The 27,377-nt window shown below is 39.4% G+C and overlaps 1 protein-coding gene across 4 annotated transcripts; it reads right to left on the bottom strand.

Moving 5' to 3' along the window:
• Positions 1-2,023: 2,023 nt before the first annotated feature.
• Positions 2,024-27,309, bottom strand: HACL1 (2-hydroxyacyl-CoA lyase 1). Of its 4 annotated transcripts, none has more exons than XM_012732198.1 (18): positions 27,055-27,309; positions 26,762-26,866; positions 22,697-22,737; positions 21,785-21,865; positions 20,843-20,915; positions 20,082-20,159; positions 19,173-19,267; positions 17,480-17,592; positions 17,167-17,302; positions 16,066-16,171; positions 15,437-15,520; positions 14,260-14,361; positions 12,013-12,167; positions 11,566-11,724; positions 9,529-9,636; positions 8,619-8,805; positions 5,754-5,789; positions 2,024-2,103 (listed from the first exon to the last, which is right to left on the bottom strand). In XM_012732198.1, exons 1-17 carry the CDS (start codon positions 27,145-27,147, stop codon positions 5,757-5,759), a joined length of 1,749 nt encoding a protein of 582 aa, XP_012587652.1. In that variant the 5' UTR covers positions 27,148-27,309; the 3' UTR covers positions 2,024-2,103; positions 5,754-5,756. The 4 variants fall into 4 exon arrangements, with proteins under 4 accessions (XP_012587652.1, XP_012587651.1, XP_012587650.1 ...); XM_012732197.1 differs by having other exon boundaries at positions 2,026-2,103; positions 5,711-5,789; XM_012732196.1 differs by lacking the exon at positions 2,024-2,103 and having other exon boundaries at positions 5,645-5,789.
• Positions 27,310-27,377: the final 68 nt, after the last annotated feature.

Raw genomic sequence — 27,377 nt, 5'->3', positions numbered from 1 at the left:
CAACAACTCCCCTGATATTCTTCTCTGTCAGTCTTACTGAGTCAGCTCTCAGCCCAAAGTTTGTCTGGAGGCCCCCTTAGCTATTCTTAGGTGAGCAATCCAGAGGCTCACCTCCCGCCAAGGATTAGCTAAGTGAGTGGTGATGGGAACGCAATAGCTGTTGAATTAAAGAGGCTATGATCTATTGCTTTATCGCGTTGTCATTCCTGTTCCTTATTAATTGCTACTGGTCTTTAGGTATTCCTTGCTGTTTCATTATTTGTGTTTTGCAAGATAATCATAATGAAAAAGCTCAAAGTTCACATTTTAAAATCACAGGGCCTACTTGCCTCTTTCAAAAATTTCTCTTTGGAAATTGTCCCATTAATTTAAAACCACCTAGGATGTGACCTCAAAAAGTCACTTAATTTCCAGAGCTTGTTTCCTTATCCATAATATGAGGATAATAATAATCACTCCTTTCAAAAGGTCGCTGCAAAGATGAGATAAATTATGTGTCTGACAGTTCCAAAGGCTAGGGAAACTTGATTATCATTACCATTTCTTCACATTCACATCAACAATAACTGTAATCAGCATTAACAGCTACCTAAAATAGATCAGCCCTTGCCATTGGAACTTTCCTGAAAGATTACACTATAATATTAGGATTTTAGTCATTTTCTCTTCCAGACGGTTTCCTTGTTCTCCTAGAGCCCTTCACTTCTTCATTCAGCATTCACTGCCTTAGGAGATGGGTAGATGAATCCAGCGAGGAGTATTCCCAGCAGGAGCGACCTGACTACCAGATTGTGAACCTCAAGTAGAAGCCACATTCAACATTTCAGTGTCTGAGTGAGAGTCCAGCCAGATACAAGAGGGATGAGGAAGACAGAGGGAGTTAAAGGAGGAGGAGAGGGGTGCAGACAGAAGATGAGGGATGAGGGATGAGAGGTTTCTGTGTGCTAGCTCAGTTACAAATCAGAGCAATGGAGATTTCCTAGGAGCCAGGCAGTCAGATAATCCATCTGGCCTGGAAAGTGCCAGCAGATTCTAAGTCATATAGAGAATTCCAGTTCTTTCCCTGCTGATCATCTTCTAAAAATGAGATACCATATTTCACAGGCCATAAATTCATAGTTCATAAAGTTCACCATTTTCAAATATACAACTCAGGGAATTTTTGTATTGAATCAAAGTTCAGAGTGGTTCAAGGCAAAACAGCTGTGTGCAAAGAATTCCATGGAAGGTATGAACCTCAAAATGGACCCCCAAAGTTTTGTTTCCTTGGATACTATAAATCTATGAGAGAGGGAGAATATGGGGTCCAGAAGCTCTGCACCTGAGATGCGAATCAAGACTGTTTCTCTATCCAACTGACTGAACACCTCCAGGCAAAATCAGGGTGGAATTTTACATTATAAAAGTGCCAAAACATTTTTGATTTTAGAAAACATGGTTTCTCATAAATAAGATGGAGGCTAGACATTACCTATATTTATATGTAGGAAGGATTTTCTTCTGGTAACCTTGCAGTTGGCTTTATCTGTGTCTCTTACTCCAGCCTGATAAGTGCCCAAAGCAGATGTTTATATTCTTAGCCTGAGTTCATTTTTACTTTCAGAGTAAAGAAGCAACTGAAACGCGTCCCAGCCCCCTGAACCTCTAGAGAATCCGGCTCCAGCTGCCAACTGACTACAGCTGCATGAGAGACCTCAAGTGAGGTAAGGAGAAACAGTTGAGCCCTCTCAACACACACACGAGATGAGGGATAATGGCACACATCCCTAAGTTTTGGGACGCCTTGTTGCACATAGAGTATTGAACCAGCCATGCCTGAAGCTGACCTAATGGCAGGATGAGAGTCCCCCCACCCTATGAAGATCACCCCTAGTTAGGGGGGCAGGAAGCAGGAGTGAGGATCTAAATTAGATCTATCACTTAGTCAAAAAAGGTGTGTTAACCTCTGGTGATAGAGCTCAAAGTGTGGTTTTCTCTGGGGGTTGGGAGCTGCAGGAAAGCACATGTGAGAGTCCCATGTATTGCTGGAAATGTTTTATGTCTTGATCTTGGCAGTGGTCATGCTGGACACATACTTGTGGGAAAGTTCATTGGGTTGCCTACCTAAAATAACAAGTGGAAACGGGAGTCGGGAGCAAAGTTGATTTTTATTATAGAGAATACAATTAACCAATTCTGTGAAATATATAACTGCTGCAAACCTCCCATGTAAGTGAAAACAAGGGATTATGACCAATGCTTGAAGCACTAGGTAGGAAAACAGTATTAATTACACATGTAAACACCGAGTGACCAGGAACGTGACTAAGTGTGGGGAATTTAAGAATAGAAATTACAACGCTGCTGAAATTCTCACCTCACAGTTCCTGCTTGATGAGTTAAATTAGACTTCTATGGTGCCCTGCTCAAGGCCACTTTCCCTGGAATTAGAGCTGAACAGAGGCTTTGAAAGTGTCTTTTACTGGTTATCAAGTAAGCTTCACAGTGGACCACTTGGGGGCTTTAAAGCTTATGTCTGAATCCCACCAAGGAGAGGTTTAGGCAATCGGGCTGGGACATGGCCTGGGAATCTGCATTCTAAAAAGCTCCTCATTTGGTTTAACAGGTGACCAAGGTTGAAAACCCCTAGTTTCTTTCTGTGACTCTTTCACAAAGGAGAATGCAGGGGCTTAGTGGTGGTGACAAGTGTCTTCTGAAATATCCTTTCATTGGTTGTAGCCAACTTTCTCTGATGTGCCCTCATAGCAGGAGCTGTGCCATGGATAATGCCAAACAGTGAATAATCTAAAAATAATTTCAAATTGGTTTGGAAAGGCAGCACATGACTTCCCAGTCTCCGACTGGCCTGGCTAATTCAGTTTGGCTCAAATCTCTGTGCCTTTTCCTGGGTATATGCTGACAGCCCAGGCCTGTGCTGAGGTGTGGAAGGAAGGAAGCCAAATGAAATACTGAAGGGGGCCCTGCCACAGTGGGCTGCAGGCAGGCTGAGAAAGACACACCGACTCTATGGACCTGGAGTCTCCTCTTACTAGAAGAGTCCACAGATGGACACAGCTTGCTTTTTCTTGACTCTTGACTCAGTGGTGGTTGAGGTCTAGTGGTGTGCAGGAGTGAGGGGAGAGGGCCTAAGGGCTATCTGAGAGACCTTCAGTGCCAGGCCGCGTGCTAAGTGTTGCAATAAACAGCACATGCACCAGATGACTCTGGACTAGGCCTTCCATTATCCTGTGGTAGAGATGAGGGAACAGAGGCCCAGAGAATTGGGAAAACCACCAAGGGAGAACCAGGAGAGAAACTCAAGCTTCTTATACTCTGCCCACAAGGGAGTATCTGGCCTGTCACTGACAGCCTGCTACAGACAGATGAGTCACACCCCTGGACTAATAATTCCGTTTTCAGCTCCAGCTCTCTAAAGGCAGTGCTACTGTGCTGCTGCTGGCCTTGGGCAGCGCCCAGGACTTCACATGAGTTGTGCCCCCTCCCCCCACCGAGTCTGCACCCACTAGGGTCAGCAGTGGGCCTGCCCCACAGAGACCTGGGAGAGAAGATTTGTGGTTCTTTTCTGGTATACTTAGCAAACAGCTCCCATCCCCTCTTCCTCCCTGGGGTCAGGACTGCAACCCATGGGCCTGGTGGATCGTTTGGACTTTTACTCTTCCTTTGGGGTATGTCACAGGTGTGTCTTCCTTGTAAAATCCTCCCATGTTTAATCCCATCTTGGTACTTGAGTACTTAACAAACATTACTATCTAAGTGTTTCTCAACTAGGTTTAATGAACAAAATGTCCTGTCAAACCAAAGTAAGTTTTGACCGTCATCCAATATCTTCATTTTGGAAGCTTAGTCAAAAGATGATGTTCCCAAGGAAAAAATTTCTTCTAGGAGACTAATATTAAGATCACAACAATCTAAGGACAGTTTGACTGGACTAATCTGGCCTTTACATGCTCAGTCTGACCTCTGCTGGACAGTCTATTAACCTACCAACACATCCCCCCTTCCTTCTAACAAGGTCAGGAAAGGAACATTTCCCTCAAATGACATAGTTCAGTTTATAACTATTGTCAAGTCCTCTGCGCTACCTTCCAGGAAAAATTTTACACTGCCCTTAGCTGCCAGAGGCACCGTCCGTGGCAGAGTGGGTCACGGTCGGTGATGTGAGCTATCCACTCTCAGCATTCATCTAGACGCTTCTTTCTGGCAGTCCAGTTAGAAGTACTTCCAAGTCCCTGCTGCCTGGACCCAATTTCAGAGACCTGCCCTGTAAATCCATAACCCTCTGCAGGCATCTTCTGAGTTCATATCCCAAGCTGGATTCCACTTGGTCACTTATGCCCCTTACTGTTCACTGGAGACAAGTCTGATGTGTCTGGGGGCAAACAACGGTGAAGTTACATAAAAGTCCTAAGCTCCGATTCATAGAAAGTGGCAGGTAATAAACACAAATAACCCTGAAAAAATACCTTTCTATGTCTAGTATTTTCTTTAAAATAATGTTTCTGATGATAAAAACTATGTAATTTTTAAACCTGAAAAGGAGAAAAAGAATGAAGAGGAAGTAGAAGTTACCTACAGTCCCATCTTTCCTCTGGGTGTGTGTACATGATCTAGGAGGGTGTCCTGAGCGGCCCCATCCTCCCTGTAGCTTGCCTGGGTCACGTAGTAGTATGCTGTGATGGTTTCTCCATTGAGTAAACAGTCTTTAACATAATTTTTATTTTATGATGCCAGTAGATCATAATTCATGTAACTGACATTGTCTTATAAACATCATTTATATTAGGACTGTTATTAAGTTAAAATTATGCTGAATGGTCATGAATGTCTTTCACTAATTTTTTTTTTCAGGGTACAGTCACTGAATAGGCTCACTGGGTCAAATGCTACGGGGCCTGAACATTTTTAGATTTCAGATACAAACAGATAGAATTGATCATAGATATGCACCAATCTCAACTTCCACTACAGTTGTGGCAGCAACCATTTTGTGTTGCCTTTACCCACACTGAGATGTAACTGAAGAAGTACTTTGCCCAGTGCAAAAGCCAAATAAAGGATTTTTCAGTCTTACTTGTAGATCCATATTTACTCTTACTTTTAGTGACCATTTACATTTTCAGTCCATTATTCTTTCATGCCCTTTGTCCATTTTTCTCTGCATTATTAACATATTTCCTCATTTATAAGATCTTTTTACATTAAGACTGTGACTCTCAATGTGGCACATAAGCAAAGTCACTAGTCCAAATATCCCCTGGAATTACTAGTTTGGGTGTGATTTTTCCTTTGGTTCACTAAGTTTTTTCCAGAAAAACAAAACCAGACTCCATCCATGAAGTATAAATGTTGGGGAGACTAAGGGGTGAAGTGGTCACAGGTTACCTTTGAGGTAGAAAGAGCCTTTGTATCCCAATGTGCTGACCATCCTGTGTGTCAGGAAACTGGAGCTTTTTACCTTGGAAGATGTTTTAAAAAGATATGTGACATTACAAATTGATTTACGTAAAAGAACAGGCATTTTAACGAGCAGTTGGACAGTTAATGCTACTGTAACTCTTCTTTCATCTGGAAATGGTGATTTCTGTTGTAGACTGGTGACTTCCATTTTTAATCAATTCCTTTACTAGAATATATCAGAAGTATTTTTATTTTGCTTTGCATGATTTTAACATTATAGTAATTTTGCTATGGAAAATAAAATTCCTCTTACAGCAAAGAGCTAACTCCTCAACCCTACTCATTGGCATCCTTACATGCTACATGTTAGATCGGGTCAGCCAGTGGAAATCCTAGAAAAGAAAAAGATAAGAAGCATTCAGTCCACAGAAATAACTGTCTCAAGTTATAGTCCCCTTGTTTGGATTGCTTTTAATATCTGAGAGTTCCACTATAATCACATTTGTCACAGTGGGAGGTTAATGAGATTTGTCAGTGGTTTGTCTTTTTCCATAAAGGAGCTAAAAATCTCTTAGGGAAACAAGCTGTCTTGTCCTAAAACACCACCAGATCTGACTTTTTGGGTCCTCTTCCATTAATAGTCACAGGGTACAAAAAAACTAATCAGAAAAAACAGAAGTACACTCGACAAAAAAAAGAGCAGTTGAAAGCAGTGCAAAGGGGGATGAGCCCCCATATCTGAGAGGAGCCTGGGTAGGAAGCACAGTGCCCTGGAGACAGGTGCACATGTGTGTGCGCCTCCTGGACCTTGGCCACTGCAGAGTGTGGCTCCCTGTGTCTCAGTAAGAGGCGCCAGTCTACACCATGAGCCTGAGGAAAATGCAGATGGATGTACAGTCAATGAAAACCCAATGGCTTGAAAATTGTGTGTGCTTGAAAATCATATGTGTGATTTCTAAGGGAATGAGGATAAACAATGTTGAAGTGGTAGATGCAAGAACTGTAAGGCTAATCCTTGTGGAATTATAAAAGAGGAGATAAGACCTTCACCAGGAATTCCCCCCCCCCCCACACACACCCAAATATGAGAACTTTTCAGCACAGATCATTCGAAACACAGTAGGAAAGGTAAATTCACTAGCAAAGAAGGAGCAGGTAGTCAAGGCTCTTCTGTGACTAATACTGGTCTCAAGACTGTATTTTCCATTTATGTTCTGAATACACGTTTATCAAGCCTCTTAGGGCGGCTGTAGTTTGGCTTGTATTCTGACACCCTGATGCCAGGAAGAGGGCAAAACTAACACTGTAGGCAATGGGAAGGACATTCCTGGTTATAAATAAAAGGACACGAGATTTAAAAAGCTGTCTATTGCATACCTGGCAAGCTGAAATTATTTCAACAAATTTTTAAAAATAAATAAAAAGCAATCAGTAAGCCACAGAAAGAATGTTCCGGAAGTTGCTACTCTTACTTTGAAAAGTGTGCCTGCTTGCTCCACAAAAACCCCTGCTAAGGTCACCTACTGCATGCCCTTTCTGGCCTCGTTACTTGGCACATTTTCCTCATTACTGTCCTCCTTGTCTATTTTCTCCGCTATAAAGTAAATGCCAACACCTCTTTTCTTATTGAAGCATAGTTGACATAAAACCTGTGTTAATTTCAGGCACAGAACATAATTATTTGATATTTGTACATGTTTATGAAATAATCAACAAAAAACAGCAGTTAGTGTCGGTCACCACACACAATCTCAAAAATGCCTTTTTTCTTTGATGAGAATTTTTTACTTCACTTCAAGTTCCCTACTCTTGCTGCATTACTCTCCATTGGTCTCTCTAGGTCAGTGGATGTTTTGAGTTCTTCTATGCTGGCTGTGTACATATTTATAAATGTCACATCCTCTTGTTGGCTTGAGCGTTTTTATCATTATATAAATGCCCCTCTTTTTGTTTACTGCTGTATTTGCTTTACACTTTATTTTGTCTGCTGTAAGTACAGCTAAGCTGATTTTCTTTTATTTCTCACCTGCATTGACTATCTTTTTCTGTCCCTTCACTTTCAATCTGTATGCCTTCACATCTGGTGTGAGTTTCTGAGAGACAACAGTGGATCTCTGTATATAAAAGTGGCCACTCTGTCTTTTGACTGGAGACCTTAGTTCATTGTAGAATAGCACATTTAAAGCAATTATTTATTGATATGTATGTCCTTATTGCTGTTTTGTTAACTGTTTTCTGGCTTTTTGAGGATTTTTCTCTAGTCCTTTCATCAAAGTCTTTGAATCTATTTTTACAGAAAATTTCAGTAGAAGTCTATCTTTTATAGTATTCAAATTGGTTAATTTACACTTCACAAGCTGTCTGAGTTATTTGTTTGCTCATTTGTCAAAACAGAGAAAGACCTCACAGCAGACAGGTGTATGAAAAGCAAAACAGAAACAGAAAAAATGACCTGCTATGAAAACATTCGCTTATATGTGGGATGTCAGCATAGGAGATAGGGGTGCAAAAGCAGGTCAGAGCAAGGCAGCAGGAAAGACAACTTAGTCTTCCGGTCTTGGAAGAGGCTTATGCCACACACTTGGCATTTATTTTACTGATATAATTGATATGGGAGCTTTGTTTTAGAGACAGAAGTAACTCACTTCACAGCACAAACTGTCCCAAGACAATCACGTCTCCCACTGTGCTTCCTCCACTGTCGTCAGCCACTCTGGGCTTCTTTTAGTTCCTTACACTTGCCAGCCTCCATCCTAGCAGAGACTCCACACATCTCTTCATGTCTTTGTTGAGTCTACCCACCCTTGCCCTACAGACTTTGGTTTAAGCTTCACCTCCTCTGAGAAGCCCTCTCTGTGACTCCACTGTAAGTCAGGGTACTTTGCTATATGTTCATTCAAAACCAAGTTCCTTTCCTTAAAAGCACAGGCCTCACCTCACCGTGAGTCAGTGTGAGGTGAGTGGACTGCCCTTCACCCCTCCTGGACTGAAAGTTGCATGAGGTGTGGGCTTGGCCTGGTTTTGCTCATCACACTATTCTTAACACCTGACACAGCACACACAGCTAAGCAAACATTCACTGAACAAATAAATGCAAAGTGCCAAACTCAGAGATGGTTTAGAAAGAACTCTGTAAATCACAGAGTATGCTATTTGGCCGTTATGTTTGAGGGTGGGAAAGCTAATGCCTTTCTTGCTTTCTGTCTAGTGTCTGCATTTACCTGGGCCTTCCGCATCGCCTGTGGCTCAATCATGATATTGACAAGTGAGGGTTTGGTTCTGTCTGCCAGGCTCTGCTTCAGGGATTTTTGAAGTTCTTCTGGTGTCTGCACAAAATACCCTTTGCCTCCAAATGCGGTCATGACCTGTTCGTAATGTGAGTTTGGCAGGAGACAGACTGGAGGGACCCTGAAGGAGAAGTTCACAAGAGAACATCATTCTCTGAAATTATTTTTGGGATCTTAGAATTGAACTGAAAGGCATTATTTTATGACCAAGACTTAAACTGAGAGGCAGGTATGCTGAACTCTCCATCTATTTTATGTTTTGTACAGCAATGGGCAATAGGGCTTTCTGTGATGATGGAAATGTTTCTATCTGTGCTGTTCAACATATGAATTGCGACCATGATAACTTGACCAAATGACATCAGTGAGGCATAAGCAAACATTCCCATACTCTGCTTCAAACAGGCTGACTCACAGATTCACATCTCTCACACCCCAGTGCTGGCTTCAATACTGTCTCAGTTTGATTCTGCCCTAAGATGATCAAGGTCTAGCTAAGTGGTAAGAGGAAGGAGGACCTCTGGGTCACAAATACAGGTAGACACCCATGTTTCCTGCATGGTGTAGGGGGAGTCTCGGACTGGGAGTGCCTGGCTAAGCTCAGAGCTGGGCTGAAACATTGAACTCATCTATTCAAGCCTTAGAAGCTTCCTGATCAGAGTATCTATTGAAGTGTCCAATTTGGGTGTCTGTGCAGAGTGGAACCAGACAGATGGAGTCCCTGCCCTTTAGAACTGTCGATGATACACATAAGTGACTCTCCCCAAAGTGGCACATCTGTCTTTTGAAAGACAGATTAAAACAGACGAGAGAAAGCAAGTATACCTTGTTCTGGGTTACTTACACTGCAGTAGCATCTCCAGTTTTCAACATTTCCTTCCAAGTATCCTTATCAAAGCCTTGGTAAATTCCATTGTTATTTACCACCAAAATTATGATTGGTAAGTTGTACCTAAAATTGAGAGGAAATCATTCTTTATTGTAAAGCAACTACTTTGCTTTGGTCTGAGATTTTAGTAAAAAAGTTATCCACATGCTCTTTTTTTTTTTTTTGTAATTAGGGTGAAACTGAAAAGTAAGCATTGTTATCCTAATGAAAAATATCAAAATCTTCCACAAAACATCATAGGATGGTATTTGGAATACAAGATTAGGGGCCGGCATAATTGTTCTACCGCTATGTAACTATGGACTCTGGACAAACCACTGAGCTTTTTGAACCTTTGGTTTCCACAGATCCAGGTGATATCAGTACTAGCTGAAGCACCAGCTTCAGGTGGCACCAAGGAGCATAGTTTGAAAGCTCCTTTCTTTTTTTCTTTATTTTATAACAGTTTATTTTTACATCATTTTGTACATTTTTGTTTTCCATCTCAATTGTAATCCCCGCGGGTTTCCCATCCCCCCCACCCCCGTTGAAAGCTCCTTTTTTTTTTTTTTACAAAGTTTATTTTTACATCATTTTGCACATTTTTTTTTTTTCCATCTCGATTGTAATCCCCGCGGGTTTCCCATCACCAGATCACCCCTGTGCCACCACCCTAGTCCCGTGCATTTCCCTCCCTTCCCCCCCCCGTTTTTGATCCCATTCCCCACTCCGCCCCCACAGAATGTCTCTGGTATATGGTTGTTCATTATTTTTGTTATTTTCTCGCCTGGTCCATTATACTCCTGCTATGAGTGAAACCATCCGGTATTTTTCTTTCTCTTTCTGGCTTATCTCACTAAGCATGATCTTTTCCAGCTCCATCCAAGTTGCTGCAAAAGACATGTGTTTCTCTTTTTTGGTTGCTGGGTAATATTCCATTGTATATATGTACCACATCTTTTTTATCCAGTCATCTACTTTTGGGCATTTGGGCTGGAAAGCTCCTTTTTTTAATGGCAACTAAGACTTGCTAGATGCCGTGAGACGAATGCCAGCGATGAGCATTCTACTCTCAAGCCACTTCACCCAAAATTAGAAAAATATTACATGGTATAATAATCAGAGAAGAGAGTATTTAACAATGTGCAACCTGCAATCATAAGGTAAAGACTAGAAAAAGCTAAATTTTATGAATGATAGACAAAGATAAGATTTTTGTTTCTGAGATAAGATGGAAAACCAAAGCTAAACTGCATACTCTTAAGTGACAGGACTGTGGAAGTGCTCTCTCCTCTCAAAGGGAACTGACTTCCCCAAAATCACTTTTTGAGTGAGTATCACTTGGTTGTCAACACACTCAGAGCCACACACTAATCCTGACAGTTTGATATACAAAGTTTTGACAGTAGCAAACATGATTTATTTACAAAAGCACTAATAAGACTCCTGGCTAGAGCAAGAACAGTTTTATTACATTTAAATAAAACTCCCCATTCATCCACAGAGGTACAACTCATGAGCTTCCGTGTGCATCCTCTCCACGTCAAACAGTCTGAAGCGCTCACCTTCACTGAGCTGTCACCTCGATGTTACTCAGATGTTCTCGTGTCTTCACAACTGCCCTCTCAGGTAATGATTACTATTATTCCTACCCCTGTTTTGGCAGAGACAGAGGGTAGATGAAGTGACTGAGCCCGTCACTTGGTTCTGCTGTAATTGAACCAGGCCAGCCTCTTAACCATCTGGTTCTCTGTCTCCTTGCAGAAAACAAAGCTTTCCTTGGTGACCTCAAAGCCACTCCCTCCAGTTTGGCAGGTACAGGGCTGCAGGACAGAGGTCGGGAACACGCTGTTCAGGGTGAGGAAGATGCCATGTCTCAGGACACAGTACAGTGAGGTGCGCAGGGAGCGAGGTGGAGGGAAGCACTTGCTAGGTATGTGTTAAGTGAGGGGTCTCGGGTCTAGCTTTCATATTTTGCAGAAAGAAATACCGTGATTCAGGACACTGTCTTACCTGCAGATGGTTTCCACTTCCATGCCAGAAAACCCAAATGCGCTGTCTCCTTCCACACAGATGACCCACTGCCCTGGGTTTCTATCTTTAGCTACCATAGCAGCCGCAATGGCAAATCCCAAACCGACTCCCATCGTTCCAAAAGTACCAGCATCCAGCCTGTTGGGGAATGGAGTTAAAAATGAAACCCTGTAGGCATGTCATGGGGTGCTGATTATGGCTAGCCAACTTCACAGGCCTCAGCAAAAAATAACAACAAAACCATTCTTTTCAATATAACGTTGGTTAGGCTGGGAGGCACTAAAATTCTATAATGCCTCTCCTCAGTACATTTATGAGGTAGTCCTTAACCCCCTGAAATTGTATACTTCACCATTGTTTTATTAAGCTGCATCATTTTAGTCTCAAATTTAATTTATTATAATTTCTTCCTTTTGGAAGCCTCACCTGTGACGAGGAAGGTAGTTCTGAAGCACAGTGCGTCCGATATCCATTGTATTTGCTCCTTCGCTCACCACAAAACAGTCTCTGGGCAGTTGTTCTTGAACATGGAAGAATACTGTGTAATAATTCATAGGCAAGGATTTTTGGGAAGCTAATTCCTAAAATAGTACAGGGAAATATAATCCAATTAGGTTAAAAACAATGAAAATAAATAACAGCAATAAGCTACTATGTCTCAAACCTATTTAGAAATAGGCAACAATTTCAAGTGACAAGGTCCTCAAATGGCCACTCTGGAATAGTCCTGGGGGACATGTAAGAAAATGGGTCCCAGTGCCCCACCTTGGGACACAATCAAGTATTGGTGTGTCAGAGAAGTCATAATATTTTTTCTGTTTTTCAAGCAAAAGTGCATCATGACTTCCAACAACCCATTAAGTTAGAAACTATTCATTTTTCTGATGCTCCACAATGCACATTAGCATCTTAAAGACTAAGAAGAAGCCCTATACTAACAATAACTAGAAGCACTAGCTTGAACAAAAACTAGTTTTATTTGAACAATATAGGAAAAAATATTGCCTTAGAAAAAGTGAAATTTTCATTCTAGAATATATTCTTATGAAGTATGGTCCTATACCTAAAATAAAAGTGAATTCAGGCTTTTAGGAAGTCTGAAAATCTGGTTCTTCCCACATATACTGAAGAGTAAATGGTATGTTATCTCCACTATTCTAAAATGTCTCTGAAAGGAGGAAGAAACAGCTAGGTCAATACTTTTGTCTAGCCATGTGCATTTCAGAGCAGAGAAAAGGTCTGTGGGCTCTTTAGTAGCAAGTCCTGTGAGATCCCAGCACAGCCTGTTTCCTGTATTTCTTTGATCTGCTGGAGACTATTCCAGAGATGGATGGGGGACCCTCCCGTGTTCCTGGGGCAAGTTCCTTCCAACTTAAACTAAAGGGATTCCTAGAGAGAAAAGGGGATGACTCCTGATACCAAGTGGGAAATAAAAGTGAGATCAGTTCTTGATAGGAGAAAGTCACTGATTTATAAGAGCTCAGCTTAGCTCTTACATTCCCATTTAAGACTGAATCACCTTACATAAATTATGGTTGTTTTGAAAATGCAAATTTATTTCAAGATGACTGATATTTTAGGGAACAAGATAGCATCACTTGAATTTTGTATTTGCTCATGAAAAATTCTATCAGTGAGAAGCACTAGTGAATACAGAAAACAGCACCTAATTGAACTGAGGTGCATACAAATACACAAAATATTGAAAAAAATCAGGGTCAACCTTTCTCAAAATCAAAGAGAAAGCATTATCTAATACAAAGACTATAAATGAAAATCATCAAGCCCTCCAGAAGTGGTTCATTTTAGTGTTGGTAATGGATGGTTTGGTGGTTCACGCGTAACTGTAGTTTCTGAAGTCTTTGGCTTCAGATAAAGCCAAATGAGTGCAAATAAGTGCAAATAGTGCAAATGAGAAAGTCACAAAGTAATTTCCAATTATTTGAAAACTGTTATAGCCATCTCACTCAAAAGAGAAGGAAAAAAGAAAAATATGTGAGGGAATAGACTCTGTTTCTTAGCTTGATGGGCAGATGGGCAGAATCTTTATACAACAGCAACATAAATGCCCATTGTAATTTCAAATGTCTTATAATTTTGGATGTCAGCTATACCTGATTAATCTGAAATTTTTAAAAAACGGTTGTATATCAGATCAAAAATTCAATTTTGATTATAAAGCTATGTATGATGAAAGCTTGCCTTGAAAGATCTTCATCTTAAAGTTAGGAAAACATGAACCAGATTGAAGGTTTCTAAAGACCTCCTCACCATGATCCCAGGTGATGTCAAACTGAGGACAACGCGTGACACCCCATGCTGGCTTCCAGGGCTTCCTGTCCTGGAGGGTGTCAGCACCCCTCCCTCACCACAGCAACTCCCCGGCTGCAGCCCTTCTGACACCCACTTCCGCAAGAAACTGCAGGTCTATTTCAAGGTAAAGTGGCATATTTACTGCAGTGTGTGTATTTCTTAGCCATTTAACATAAACTTTACCATTTTTATAAGGTTACTATCTAATTTTTCAGAAGTTTTTGAGCGTTGTACCCCAAGTCTGTTTTCCCATAAGTCCTATGCGTTTTTGCGTGGCTTTGCATAGCGTGGTGGTTTTCAGAGTAGGTGTGCTACATTCTTCCCTGCGGCACTCCTGTGTGTTGGTGGGTGCTGCATTACCTTAGATGCTGCTGCATTACTCTTCATTTTTTTCCTCAGAGTTTCCCACCACTTGCTGTCTTGAGGATATTGCCATGGTGTCTTATCAAACTGTTCCAAAAGCTGAAAAATCACAAACTTTTTCTTTTCTTTTTGAAAATAAACTTAAATCTTAACAACACAAAAATCTATTCTTAAAGAAGACAATACTGCTTCACTACCCTTCACTCCTTTTTTTTTTTTTCTTTACTTCTCAGTAGCAAACAACTGGCAGAAGATAAACTGGAAACATGGAAGTTTTGTTTGGGTCAGTGTGGGCTTCTACCAGATGTCAGGGTTAGGGTCCTGTAGGCAGAGTGAGTATTGCCTCCCCACACCTCGCAGGCAGCCTCTTCAGTCCTCCTTAGCCTTTGACACTAGAGAGATCCCTTAAAGAGACCCCTGACAGGAAGGCTGGTTGCTCCAAATAATTAGGGAGTACATCCAAATACCGTATAATCATTGTAATAATACCAATGTGTATCCAAAATCAAATATGATATATCTGATTATCTATTGTCACAGTAAAATCTACAAATTATGTACAAATAATAAAAATCTGGACAAGCCGTAAACAGTCTAAAGAGCAAATTATCTCTTTGTTTTTTATACATACTAAATATTAAAGAATACTAAGTTAGATTTCTTTCCTAGTATACAAAGCCATTTCTCAGCTGTAAATTCAGTTTCTCTGGAAGCCAGATTATAATTTTGTTGGGTACCTGAATCCCACTTAGTATATCACTGTTTGCTTACCTTAAATTTTCACCCTCCGAAAAATGCTTAACTTCTACATATAAAAATGTTCTATATACAGTTGAATTTATGAAGCTCCAAAGCTATAATTAAGGATAGCTCTCCTGGGGTGGAAAGGGGAGTGAGATCAAAACGGGTGGGAAGAGTACACGGGACTATGGTGATGGCACACGGGTAAATTGCTGGTGGTAAGTCCACAGGGATTACAACTGAGATTTAAAAAATGCAAAAGATGAAAAATCATGTTAAAAAAATAAAATAAAATATTAAAAAGAACAGCTTTCCATTGCAGGTTTTGTTTAAAACAGATATCCAAACAAGTGAATCAAGATGAAAACATTTTCATGAAGTGACTATCCCTTAAAGAGCAAGTCACAGAACTGAGACAGGCAAAAGCTCTCACCTGCTTAGTGACAGCATTTATGTCTCCCAGTAAAGTCACAGCAGGCTTCACGTTGTTCCCCAATTCTTCTGCACAGATATCAATCTAAGAAAGAGACAAGGTTCAACAATGAACCATGTTCATTCTTAAAAATCTTTGACTTAAGGCGTTAAGGCTGAATAAATGAACTGTGTATATATAACATATGATAAAGAAACATTGGATATTTTAGAAGTTTAAAATAAAAGTAAAAATCCACACAACTATGAGGATCGTTGCTAATATGGAAAGCTTATCACCTTCCCTCATTTTAAAATTCACTCTGCAGATTTGGGTATTGTGCCATTCATTATACACAGCATTTGACATAAGTTACAGTTTTGGATCTGATAATGAATAAGGTTCTGTTTAGTTACATTGGAATTCCTATTTAGAGCAAAAATTCTCAAATTTGAATATTTATCAGAAGTCTCCTGGTAGGTTGGTTAAATTGCAGATTTCTAGATTCTTTCAGAACTACTAGATTCAGAACTTCTGATCTCAACAGGGCTGGGATAAGGTTGAAAATGTGCATTTCTAACAGTACCCAGGTGATACTGAGATGTTTTGAACCACAGCTAGCTCTAATCTTAAATCTGCTCTCTGGGTACCTGGATAAACTTCACATCTGGCTGATATCTTGGAGGAAGTCCAAAATGTAAAATCCAATTTAATCGGGCGCCAAGTAACACAATTACATCAGCAAATTGCAAAGCCCTATCAAGAAGAAAAGTATTATGTAACACAAACAGTCTATCTATATTTCTATTTGAATTACTCTAAATTAATTTCTAAAGTATTTGGAAAGTTTAAGTAATTTGCTACTTACATCTGTCTTCAGAATCACATATGTGAATTTTCAAGCTAAAATAATTTATGAAGCTATTCTATTTAAATAGTAATCTAAAATATAAAAATGCTACCATATGACTATTTATGCTCTATTTCATTGATGAAATAAATTAATCATTAGAAAATTAGTACAAGATCACATTGATGATCTGCAAAAAACATAAAGAAAAAAAAAAAGTCTCCCAATAATATCAACTTATAAAACTATTGTTAAAATCCTGATGTTTTCATTTAGCCTTTTTTCCTGTACAAGTATATTATTATGGTTGAGTTTATTTACTATAACATTGTTTTGAGCACTTGTATTTATCATTAACTTTTATCGTTAAGTTCCTAAAAATACAACTTTAAAAGCAACACATTTTCCTGAATACACCAAACAATTCAATTTTTTTCTCAATTTTTGGACATTTTCTTTAAAATTATTAGTGTCTTTTTGCTTGGCTCATAAAACACCCTTAATATTGATTCAAAAGAGCAGTTATTTTTAATACAATTGATTGATATTCCTGAATTGCTTTCAAAAATTACAATTGAGCATATTTCTAAAAGCTTGATTACATATTTTAACATTTCTGTTAAACTTCTAATTTTTTAATTTCCAAAGATGAGTGAGGTAAATGAAAAGACAACAAGTCTGGCTGCATTAAAAATAAGCGTGGCTGTCAAAGTAAGACCCACTTTAAGACCATCTTGATTTAAATGACTGTGGACAACATCTTTAAAGCCTACAAAGAAACAGTTGTGTTTAAAATTACATGATTCTTTCAGAACTACTAGATTCAGTAAAGCCACAAAATAATTTAAATTAGCCTAAATTCTGCCAAGCTGTTGTATTTAAAATCCGGAGCGGCACACACCTGGATCTGGCAGCACCCACGCAGTTTGGATGGTTGTCAGGGACAACACCCTTCCCCATGGGGGTGGGCAAAAACGGCAACTTACACTGCTCCACCAGTTTCCTGATACTGTCCTCTGCATGGGCATAGGCAGCACCTACGAGAGGCAGATGTATTGGGCAAGTCAGTTAAGCTCAAGCAGTGTGCTGAATAGAGGGAGATAACTCGTTCTGGTTTCAAACACTAGAGAACATGTTAATAGTGTAGACGATTTCTAGAATCAGCATTCTTTTTACAAAAGCCCAGACAGATTTAGAGTTCCAGTCAATGTTACCTTTCCCGATGATAAGAAGGGGTCGCTTGGCACTCCTGATAACAGATGCTGCTGCATAAACGGCAGAGGTATCTGCCATGCTCACAGGAGGGGGCATGCAACACTCCATGTACCTGGAAACAAGAGTCTGCTGATTAAAGGAGGCCAGTCAATGCCATGTACTAAGCTACCGTGTACATACAACAGCTGATGTCATTTTTCTACATTTGCGTCTCACGTCTACACATAAACGTGTATGTATAGTCTTTCCTCTGCCATTTAAAAGTAAATTATAGGTATCAAAATTTAAAAGCATCCCCTGCAGCCCTAAAAGATAGACTTTATCCTGTATAACAGAATCTTTATTACATCTAGTAAATTCATAATTATCTCTGAGTGGCGTGTAACAGTCAAATTAGTAATTCACTGAAAAGAAATTTGAGATAATGTCTGTGTATAGCAGTAGTAGTAATGGATAACAGTTAAAAACATACTAAAATGTTAAAGTGTTAATATTTAACACTTATTATGTGCCAGTTATCCTCATTGAATTTTTAAATAATGAGCTTAGGTATTACCATCACCTCCATTTTACCATTGCAGAAGGCAAAACTCAGAAAGCCTGTTTCCCCGAGTTCTCAGAAGGTACATGGCAGAAATCGCTGAACTAGGTCATTCTGTCTCCAAACTCCATGTTTTTATCTATGTCACTCTATGACTACCAACTGGGTAAATCAACATTTTAGTATCACATTATACTTTAGCAAAAGAAATATAAAATGGCCACTTCTATACATCAAGTCCTCAGTGCTTTCATTCTAATTTCAAAGCATCACACTGTACAAAACTGGGACATATAATACAAAAAAAGGACAGATAAATAAGATCTACAAAATGTTTTAAAAAGGTTTATATGTTGTTATATCTGTTGCTCCTCTATATTATGATTTTGATTAACATGTTCAAGTATCATGCAGGATAGACAGTCATTTTATCTGATTTTCCCAAGTAGAAACCACACCTTGGTATAGTGAGTGTACAGAAAAGTCTACTCTCTCTGCAGTAGAGGCCCACTTGGTCCACAGCAGAAGGAATGTTCTAAGTAGCCCCCAGAGTGACATATTAACCCAAGTACCTTTCCATACCAAGGGTGCCTTAGGTACAGGTGAAAATTTCTTGTGCTTATTCACTCAATGCTTATTTAAGCAGTAATGAAAGCTGGCAATTAATAGTAACATTTGTGTTGTAATATTTTTAAATCAGAAAGCAATTAAAATCTCTTATGCTGAGTCCTAATAATTGTTTTGCAGTCCCCTCACCTCTTGGTATATACCATGGAAACTCTAAATAACCCACACAACCATTAATGGGGATATATTATCTATAGTGACTAGAAGAATAATTTCAAATGAGGTGTTCAGGAAGCTCCAAATATCTGACTTAGTAATTAAACCAAATAATTACTAAATAGTACCATTTTAATTAAGAGAATGAGCCCTTTGACTGGGATTCAGTTTAAAGACTAAATCATGACAGGTTAAGATAAATGAAGTTTAATGTAGAAACTGCTGGGCAAATCCTAAAACATTTTAAAAGTTAGGCAATATGACAATACAATTAATTAAAACTGAGATAAAAAATGCACAAAATGAAAAATGATGTAAAGAAATAAAAAATATATTAAAAAAATAATTTCAGTGTAAGCAATACTCACTTGACAGAATTCACATTCACCTTGAGGTTCACAAAATCTGCAGGTATGTCAATATAGCAAGCACCTGGACGACCGTAAATACTGCTTCTCACTGCCTAAGTTTATGACAAATAGGAGAAAATACTTTAAAAATTTCAACCCTTAGTATATTATTTGACTCAAAGATAATTTAAAATTATGAAATGAATGTTATTTTAATTTTCCTGGACATTCTTGGATGAAGAAATACTTTTAATTAAAGTCAAAATATCCTGTACTGATTCTAAATATTTTAGAAGATATTTTTGTTTAAAAGAGATAGAAAAAAAAAGTTAAGTCACTGAGGTCTTTAAAATTCATGTTCTATATCAGGCTTCAGTATAAAAGTTAGCTAATAGGTTCTGCACGACCAGTATTTACTCTGTGATAATGTACTTTCACCTGATTCCTAATCCTAATTTGGCCAAGTTTTCAGAAATAGTGATGTTGTAACACTTGTCAAACATTTCTTTACAACTGGTTTTGAAACAGCTCAATTGTAGCTTCACATATAAATGCTGGTTAACTAAAATTAATTTATAAAATGCTGTTAAATCCACTAAAAGATGGCCTTATATGCATTGATATTGTCAGAAATTTAGGAATGATTTTTTTTTTTTGCAAAAAACATAAGATTTAATTGTATCTTTCCTTATACTTTCATGTAATTAAAAAAATTTTAAAATTAGAGGAGAAACTTTTTTCCAAAGCTTTTTATCTGTTTCATAATTAAATATAATATCAGTAAACAGTAAGATGTAAATAGTTCTTTAACAATCGATAACATTTTTAGTTATCTGGACATACTACTAATTGCTATTGATTCTATTGGAAATAAAAACAAAACCGCTAATTTGGAGGGCTTAAATTTAGAGTAATTAAATACTGTACCTTTTCAATCACAGAGGGAATAGCTTCTACACTGCTTGGCCGGGCAGAGAACTTGCTATATAACCTACAAGCTTCAACCTATAGGCAAAAAGAAAATCACTTAAAATTCTGCTTACAAATCATATTACGCTTCTGAAGGAAAGTCATTACTTTCTATTATGTTCAAGGCAAGATTGAAAAACACATTTCTTGAACCGTTTCTTAAAAGTCTAAGCAAAGTACAATCAAATAATCTGCCTTAGATTCAGGAAGCAAATCAAAACAAGACAGCATTTTCATTTCTCAGACTGACAACTATAAACAAGTTTTATAATATCCAGAATCTGTCACAACACAGAAAAACAGGCCCTCTCATAAAATGCTGGTGAGAGTAGGGAAACTGACAATATTTACTGACAGTTAAAATTCTTCTAAGATAAAAATGAAGCTGTCCAGAGTTCACTTTTAAGTAGGATTTTCCCTCACAACTTTTTACTTTCCTAAAAGTCTGAGAAGCATAACCCCAACCCACTTATATTTCTTCATCTTCTTAACTCTTTAAAGAACTTCCAACCTGTCAAGAAGGTGTAACTTCTGGACAACTGACTGCTCCTTACCATCCACATGACGACCGTCTTGTAGTTGAGGAAAATTAAGTTACCTCAGGTATCTGTTTTATTTTAATTGTTTATTTTGCAGAGAGTTTTTATTTCTTTGCCATGAACCTTAATGGATGCAATCATGCTACTAAACTCTGGAGGAGAGATTTTAGCGTTGAGCACCTGAGGAAACTCCTGGAAGGCTCCCATGGTCTCCTGACTTCTTTCAGAGGAACCGCCGATCACAATCAAGGGCCTGCAGTATTTTGATTTGTTCAAAAGAAAATTTCACATGAGATTAAAAAGTACTCAACAGAATGTCCATTGAATAATAAATATTGATGAAACGTTAAGAGATGATTGCATTTTCTCTTAAAAACTGTCGATAAGAAAAAGATGTAGCAAACAGCCTGAGATAGGGAAATCCTTCCTCATATTTAGAAAAATCTGAAATTTATAGTAAACATTCCATGTCCCCATTTTGGAAGCTGACCTAAACTTCTACATGTGGTGATATAAAATGAATTTTAATGCCCTATTATTGTTGGGATTAAGAAGAGAAGATTTTTCCCCCCATACTTTCATAAGTGAGTCTATTGGATATGACAGAATGAGAAAAAAAAATCCTTAATAATTAAATTTTTATCCTTCAAGGAGAAAAAAAATACAGTAAACCTAAAGTTACTTTTATAAAAATTAGACTCTAAAGTAAGGTAAGAAAGAGAAAACTAAGAAGGAAGAAAGGATAGGAGGAACTGTAACAAGCTCCTAGAGAGAAAGACCACTATGTTGTTTCTCCTAGGAAGACTAAATATTTTATGAATTGATTACAGTAACCCTTTCTATCATGATCTTATAGGTAAAGTACTAGAAATAGGGCTATGGGCAAGACAACAAATTAAGTACTAAACAGCATATAAGAATTATAATATCTTGTTAATTATGTAATAAATAGTGAAGAATTAGCTGCATTCTCATTTTTATATGCTGAACTGGGATCTTTAAGCCATTCTCTTAAACACTTGGTTCTACATCTTCCTGTCCCAGATGAGTATTTGCTCTGCAAGGTAAAGTCATACACTGAAAGTTTTAGGAAAATAATTTCAATAACAACAAAGCAATTACCAGCAGTTCATGTTTGCATTTGCCATACCACCCAAGGCATGAATGAGACCTGGGCCAGAAACAACAAGGCAAGCTCCCGGCCTAGAAGCAAACAGAATTTATTTTACTGAAGCAAGTCAAATGCAATACCAGATTCATATCATTGCACAGTGAAACACAGCAACCTTTTTGAACTTTAAAGGCAGGACATATAGATCTTTACTTCAATTGGAAAAGCAATTATTAGAATAGCTTTTGAATTTGAGGGTGGGGGAGATTATGTCAATTTTCCTGCAAGAAATAAGGTGCTTACCTCTGCATATTTTGAATAGGTCATAGTTGAGCTAAACCAACTTAACCTCATACAGCAGATTTTTGATGCTGTGTACATTTTTATATGGGGGAAAATGTTGCTTTTTTTTTCTTAACAAATTCTCTTTGACAGAGAATAATTCTGAAATGAAAAGCTCTATTCCACATTTTTAAAAATCTAACTTGAATGTTTTTCTCCAGATGTCACTTTCTAGGCCAAGCATGCAAAGCAAAGATAACTCAGTGTAATTCAGTTTGCTGCTGGACATTTATAAAGTACTTTCTTAAGAGCCCGTGTTTGGACCCTCCTTAGTGATGCAGCAGATTAAAGCACAGCACTAAGAAGCTAAAGCCACTTCAGCATGAGTTCGATCCCTGCCCTGGGTGTGATCCACATGGTGGAGCAGACCTCTCCTGACCTGCCCGCTGCTCCCCTCAGCAGTGCACTTCGTTGATCTGCCTGTTCTACTCCCCACTCTTAATCTGGTGAATCCTCTCCCTGCCCCTGTACCTCTGGCCTGCACCCCAGTTCTGTATGCATAAGTAAATAAATCTTTAAAAAAAAAAAAAAGAAGCTGTGTTAAAGATAGATCAGTTGAAATAAAGCAGACTTTTGTTTACCTGCCTGTCAGGTATCCAACTGCAGAGGCAGCATAACAAGCCTACAAAGGAAAAACACTGAAATTTCAGTATTGTGAGGTCCTTATATTAAGTACAATAATTCACAGTTACTGAGAGATTAGAACCTAAAACAGTAAAGGATTCAGAATGCTTTCCATTTTAATAATGTTTTACATGTAAATTTCAAATAATGGTTTAGATATCTAGTTTTTAGTTTTCCAATTAATCTGTACATATCATTTTATTCATAACATCCTCTTATAGCAATGTCCTCTTTTTTATTCCTAATATTGACAGTGTGTGTTTTCTGTCATCAGCAGCCTAGCTCAGGATTCATCAAACTAGTCTTTTCAAAGAACCGTTTTCTGGCTGGTCTCTATTGATTTGTATTCTATTTCATTGATTTCTACTCTTTTATTATTTTATTCCTTTCACTTTGGTTAAATTTGGTTTAATTTTCTACTTATTAAAATGTAGGTTTATAGCCATGGTTTTTGTTATTTACTGATGGAATCATTTAAAAGAATTTCCCTTAAGAAGTGTTTTAGCTGTATCTTATAAGTTAACTGTAGCTTACACTTTTGACATCTCATTATCAACCCATTCAAAATATTTTGTTTTCCACTGTGATTTAATGTTGAACTCATCAAGTAGTTAGGGTGCATAGTAATATTCATTCTTGATATTGATAATTTATATTTTCTTTTATTCTTCCTTAGGCTACCCTGAAGTTCACTGTTTTTCCAAATATTTATAAAACATTAAATTTATTGCTTAATTATCATATGTTTGCAGAGTTTCTAGTTGCCTTTCTGTTACTGAATCCTAGTTCATTTCTACATGGTCTGTTACATACACTATGTCTTCATCCCTTGTAGATTTGTTGTGATTCCTTTTATGGTCTACATATGATTAATTTTCACTTTAATATGAACTTTAGCTCATAACAAGAAGAGTAGGGAGGTGTGTGATGAAATACAAGGTATGCTGGAAGAATGCTAACAGCCCTCTCAAATCCCTCTTAGTCTGAGACACCCATTTTCCAATATTATCTTCCTCATTTTTAGAAACAATAACAAATGGAACATTTCCTAACTTCCATTCCATCTTAAATGTGGTATAATGAACTTAACACCATGTAAGGAGATAAGTGCAAACAATTAAAAATAAGTTCCTAGAAATCATAATTGTAATTGGCAACACCTCCATATGCCCAAGCTAAGAGGCTCTGTACCACTTCTGTGTTGTTATTCTCCACTGGCATTTACTGCTTTTCCCTCTTCCAAATTCATGTTGGACAAAAATAAGAACTCATAAGAAACACAGGCCCTACCTGGTGGTGCAGCGGATTAAAGGCACAGCACTAAGAAGCTAAAACCACTTCAGCAAGAGTTTCATCCCCACCTGCCCCGGAGGTGACCCACATGGCATGGCAGGCCTATCCTGAACTGCACGCTGCTCCCCTCAGCAGTGTACTTTGACGATCTGCCTGTTGTGCTCCCCTCTCTGTCTCTGGTGAATCCTCTCACCACCCCTGCACCTCTGGCTTGTCCCCCAGTTCTGTATGCACAAATAAATAAATCTTAAAAAAAAAACAAACACAAATATATCAAAAAATAAAATATCTCCTGCAATAAGAACATTTCTTTGGACACTAAGGAGCACTGCCTACTTAATGCAGGGTAAGCAATGCTGCTGTGGAAAACAAGATATAAAATAGAATAAAAACTATATTCCTCTGGTAAAAGATGTTAAAAAGGAACTGGTTTTATAGTAATAAAACATCTCTTTCTCAACCAAACAACCTTCACTTACAGGCAGAATAATGCACGTAGTACCTAAGAGAGCAGACTCTTGAACCAAATTGTTTTAATTCAAATCCCAGCTCGCTACTTTCTACTGTCTCATTTTGGCAGGTTATTCTGAACTGTGGCATCCTCGATAAAATTAACTTAATTCATAGTATTGCTGTGAGGGTGAAATCAGCTAATACATGTCCAAAGCTGAGAATGATGCATACAAACAGGAGGCTCTCCGTGGGCATCACATTCCTGACAGTCTGCCTTCTAGCTGACAAGGATCTGGCCGAAGACCAGCCGCAACCAACTATACCTTTCTCTAGCACAAACACCCACTCAGATTCTTCTGGCTTCTTGAGTGGATTCTTAGCCTGGGTCAGTGGCACTCGAAACTACTGACTCAGTGAAGCAAGTCCAGACCTCAGAATCATTTCCTTCCATTTTGACTAGTTGAATTCCTACTCGTCCTTCAAGGCAGTTCAGATTTGGACTCCAGGGAATTTTGAAGTGTTGGGCTGAGCTGTTTTCCATAGCGCCCTGGATATAGTTATGTCACGTTGTTTATCTCTTCATAATAAAATTATGTGTTTATGTGTCTCCACAGTGAGGCTGTAAGTCCCTCAAGGACAGGACTTGGACTTGGGTATCGTTCATCTCCAGATTCAGTGCCTAAGAAAAAAGCTGGGACCTAGAGAGACGCCCCCAGACAAGCTGACCTGATGGTTTATACTACCATGAAAATCACCCTTCTAAAGTATGAATCTAGGTATGTCTGCCACACCTAACCTTTCCTGTCTTTCTCAAAGAGAACCAGCCACCCTATAGATGTAATTTCCTTATATGCATATTTATAGTGAGCTGTTATATTCAGTACTAAATAATTTATTTTTCTGTATATCCTGCTTCTGCCTTCCAGATTATGACCAAGGTAAAGGTCAAGATTCATCCCCATTCCTTCTTTAAAGCCCTCTCTCGTAACAGGGTAAATAATGTTACTACAGAAGAAAACACCCTTTGGAGGTTATACAGCACAGGAGGTACCGAGTAGGCAAGCTATATATTTGCTATGTGAAGAAAAAACCAGCTACCACCTCTAGAAAAACAGTAAAATATAAGGTCCCACACTTAGGTCAGTGGAGTCGTCTTCTCACACAAAGAACAGAATGTTATCCCAGGAAAAGGAAAAGATTGAAGTAATATAAACTCAATAACTGTTAGTTTCAAGACAAAACAAAAAAAAAGGAAAATGTTCAAATCTTGTAAGTAATGCCACTTAATAAACAGAAAAAAAGAAAGAAACACCTGTTGTAAGCATCCATAACATGCAAAAGTCAGACACTGTGGGATCAGAGTAAGAGCAACCCCAGTTCCTGCTCTGCAGCTCACATCTGATGGCAGAAAGAGGGGACCACAGTAGGTGAAGGCAGCTGTCTGGGTCAGAGGTGGCAAGAACCGGCATTGGAGAGCAACAGTAGGAGTGGAAAGCGGGGGTAGTTAGTGTTAGAGGAATTGGCAGGATGTGACTCTCAAGGGTGGATTCCTTATCCTTTAAGTGATTGCTGAGAGAAGGGTTAGGCTAGTTTGACAAAATGTCCTGTTCCCCTCATACTTCCAAATAATAAACCTCTAAGGAAGCGGCAGCGTGATGTGGGGGAACATGTCCTGGACTGAGATTTAGGACCTGTCCACAGGATCGGTCATGGCTTTACCATTTGTGACATCCTATTTATTCCCTGCAGGGCCGTCTACCATAACACGAGAACTTGGCCTTCCCCCTCCATCCCAAAGGTACTCCCTGAGCATCACCTGTAGATGGGGTGGGAAGTGTAAATATGTCGAGAATAAATAATATCGATGCCATCTCGGAGCTCACGACCTAACAGGGAAGTTAGACTAGACAAATAATGCCCAGAAACCGACTGGTAACAACAGGTAGCTAGCTACAAGTTGGGATACAGATGGCCTGTCCCTTCCAGTTCTGACACACCTGGCAGAGTGCAGTGCCATGTCGTGTGACAGCACCCACTTCAGACCCAGAATTCCGAAGTTCAAATCTTGGCCCTGCCGCTACCAGTGGTCCCCTTGACTGCGCTCACCTCTCCATGTCTCTTGTCTATTAACACGAGCCTTTCCTTGCCTCACGGAATGGTTGAGATTGATGTGTGTAAAGTCCTAGAACGGTGTAGAAGCTAGGTGTTTGCAATGGACATCTGCACGGTTCCTGCTCGTTCTCGGAGTGCCTTGGGCTCCCAGCGTGCACACTTACCGCTTGCTCATTTCTCATCCCGACGTATCTAATGCCTACTTCCTGGGCTGCCGCGGCGATTTCGATCACCGGGATGCCTACGATGCCAAACATGTACTCCACATGCTGGGGGGCAAGAACAGGGGAATGAATGCCGGGGACCCGCCACCAGGTTCTCCTCCCTCGGCGCTCCGGGAAAACCGAATGGCCAGACTCGCACCCGCCCGCCCCCCACGCGCCCCCGCGTCGCCAAGACAACCGCTCGGCCCACGCCGGCTTCCGTCGGCGCCCTCCACTCTGGCGGCCACTCGTACTTGAGCTTTCAGGGCCTGGGCGATGACTTTGGCGCCGGCCACCTGCTCCTCCTCGTTGCCGTCACCGCGCACTGCGGCGTTACCGCTCGGCATCGTCCACCTGAAAGTGCGAGTTGCTCCCGCGGTCGACAACAAGTGGTCACGGAGTCACCCAGCAAGGGAGAGACACCCCGAAGGCAGCGGCGCGCCAATTGTGGGAGCCCTGCTCTGACGGACGGGAGGGCAGCCAACCGCCCCAAAGGACGGGAAGGAAGAGGCGGGCTGGGCTTAAAGTACTTTCTGGGTGGGAATGTAAACACACCCCAGCTCCAATCAGGACGGGG

The sequence above is a fragment of the Condylura cristata genome, unplaced genomic scaffold, assembly GCF_000260355.1.
Source record: "Condylura cristata isolate star-nosed mole 26May11 unplaced genomic scaffold, ConCri1.0 scaffold00033, whole genome shotgun sequence".
NCBI lineage: Eukaryota > Metazoa > Chordata > Mammalia > Eulipotyphla > Talpidae > Condylura > Condylura cristata.
The sequence above is the reverse complement of the archived record's forward strand: the minus strand, read 5'-3'. Positions and strand labels throughout refer to the sequence as shown.

Coding starts and splice junctions, on each gene's coding strand:
- HACL1 (XM_012732198.1), bottom strand. CDS start 27,147: ATGCCGAGCGGTAACGCCGCAGTGCGCGGTGACGGCAACGAGGAGGAG. Junction 17,303..17,479: donor CCTTCTTATCATCGGGAAAG/GTAACATTGACT, acceptor TGCCTCTCGTAG/GTGCTGCCTATGCCCATGCA. Junction 9,637..11,565: donor GAAGTGGAAACCATCTGCAG/GTAAGACAGTGT, acceptor TCTCAATTTTAG/GTACAACTTACCAATCATAA.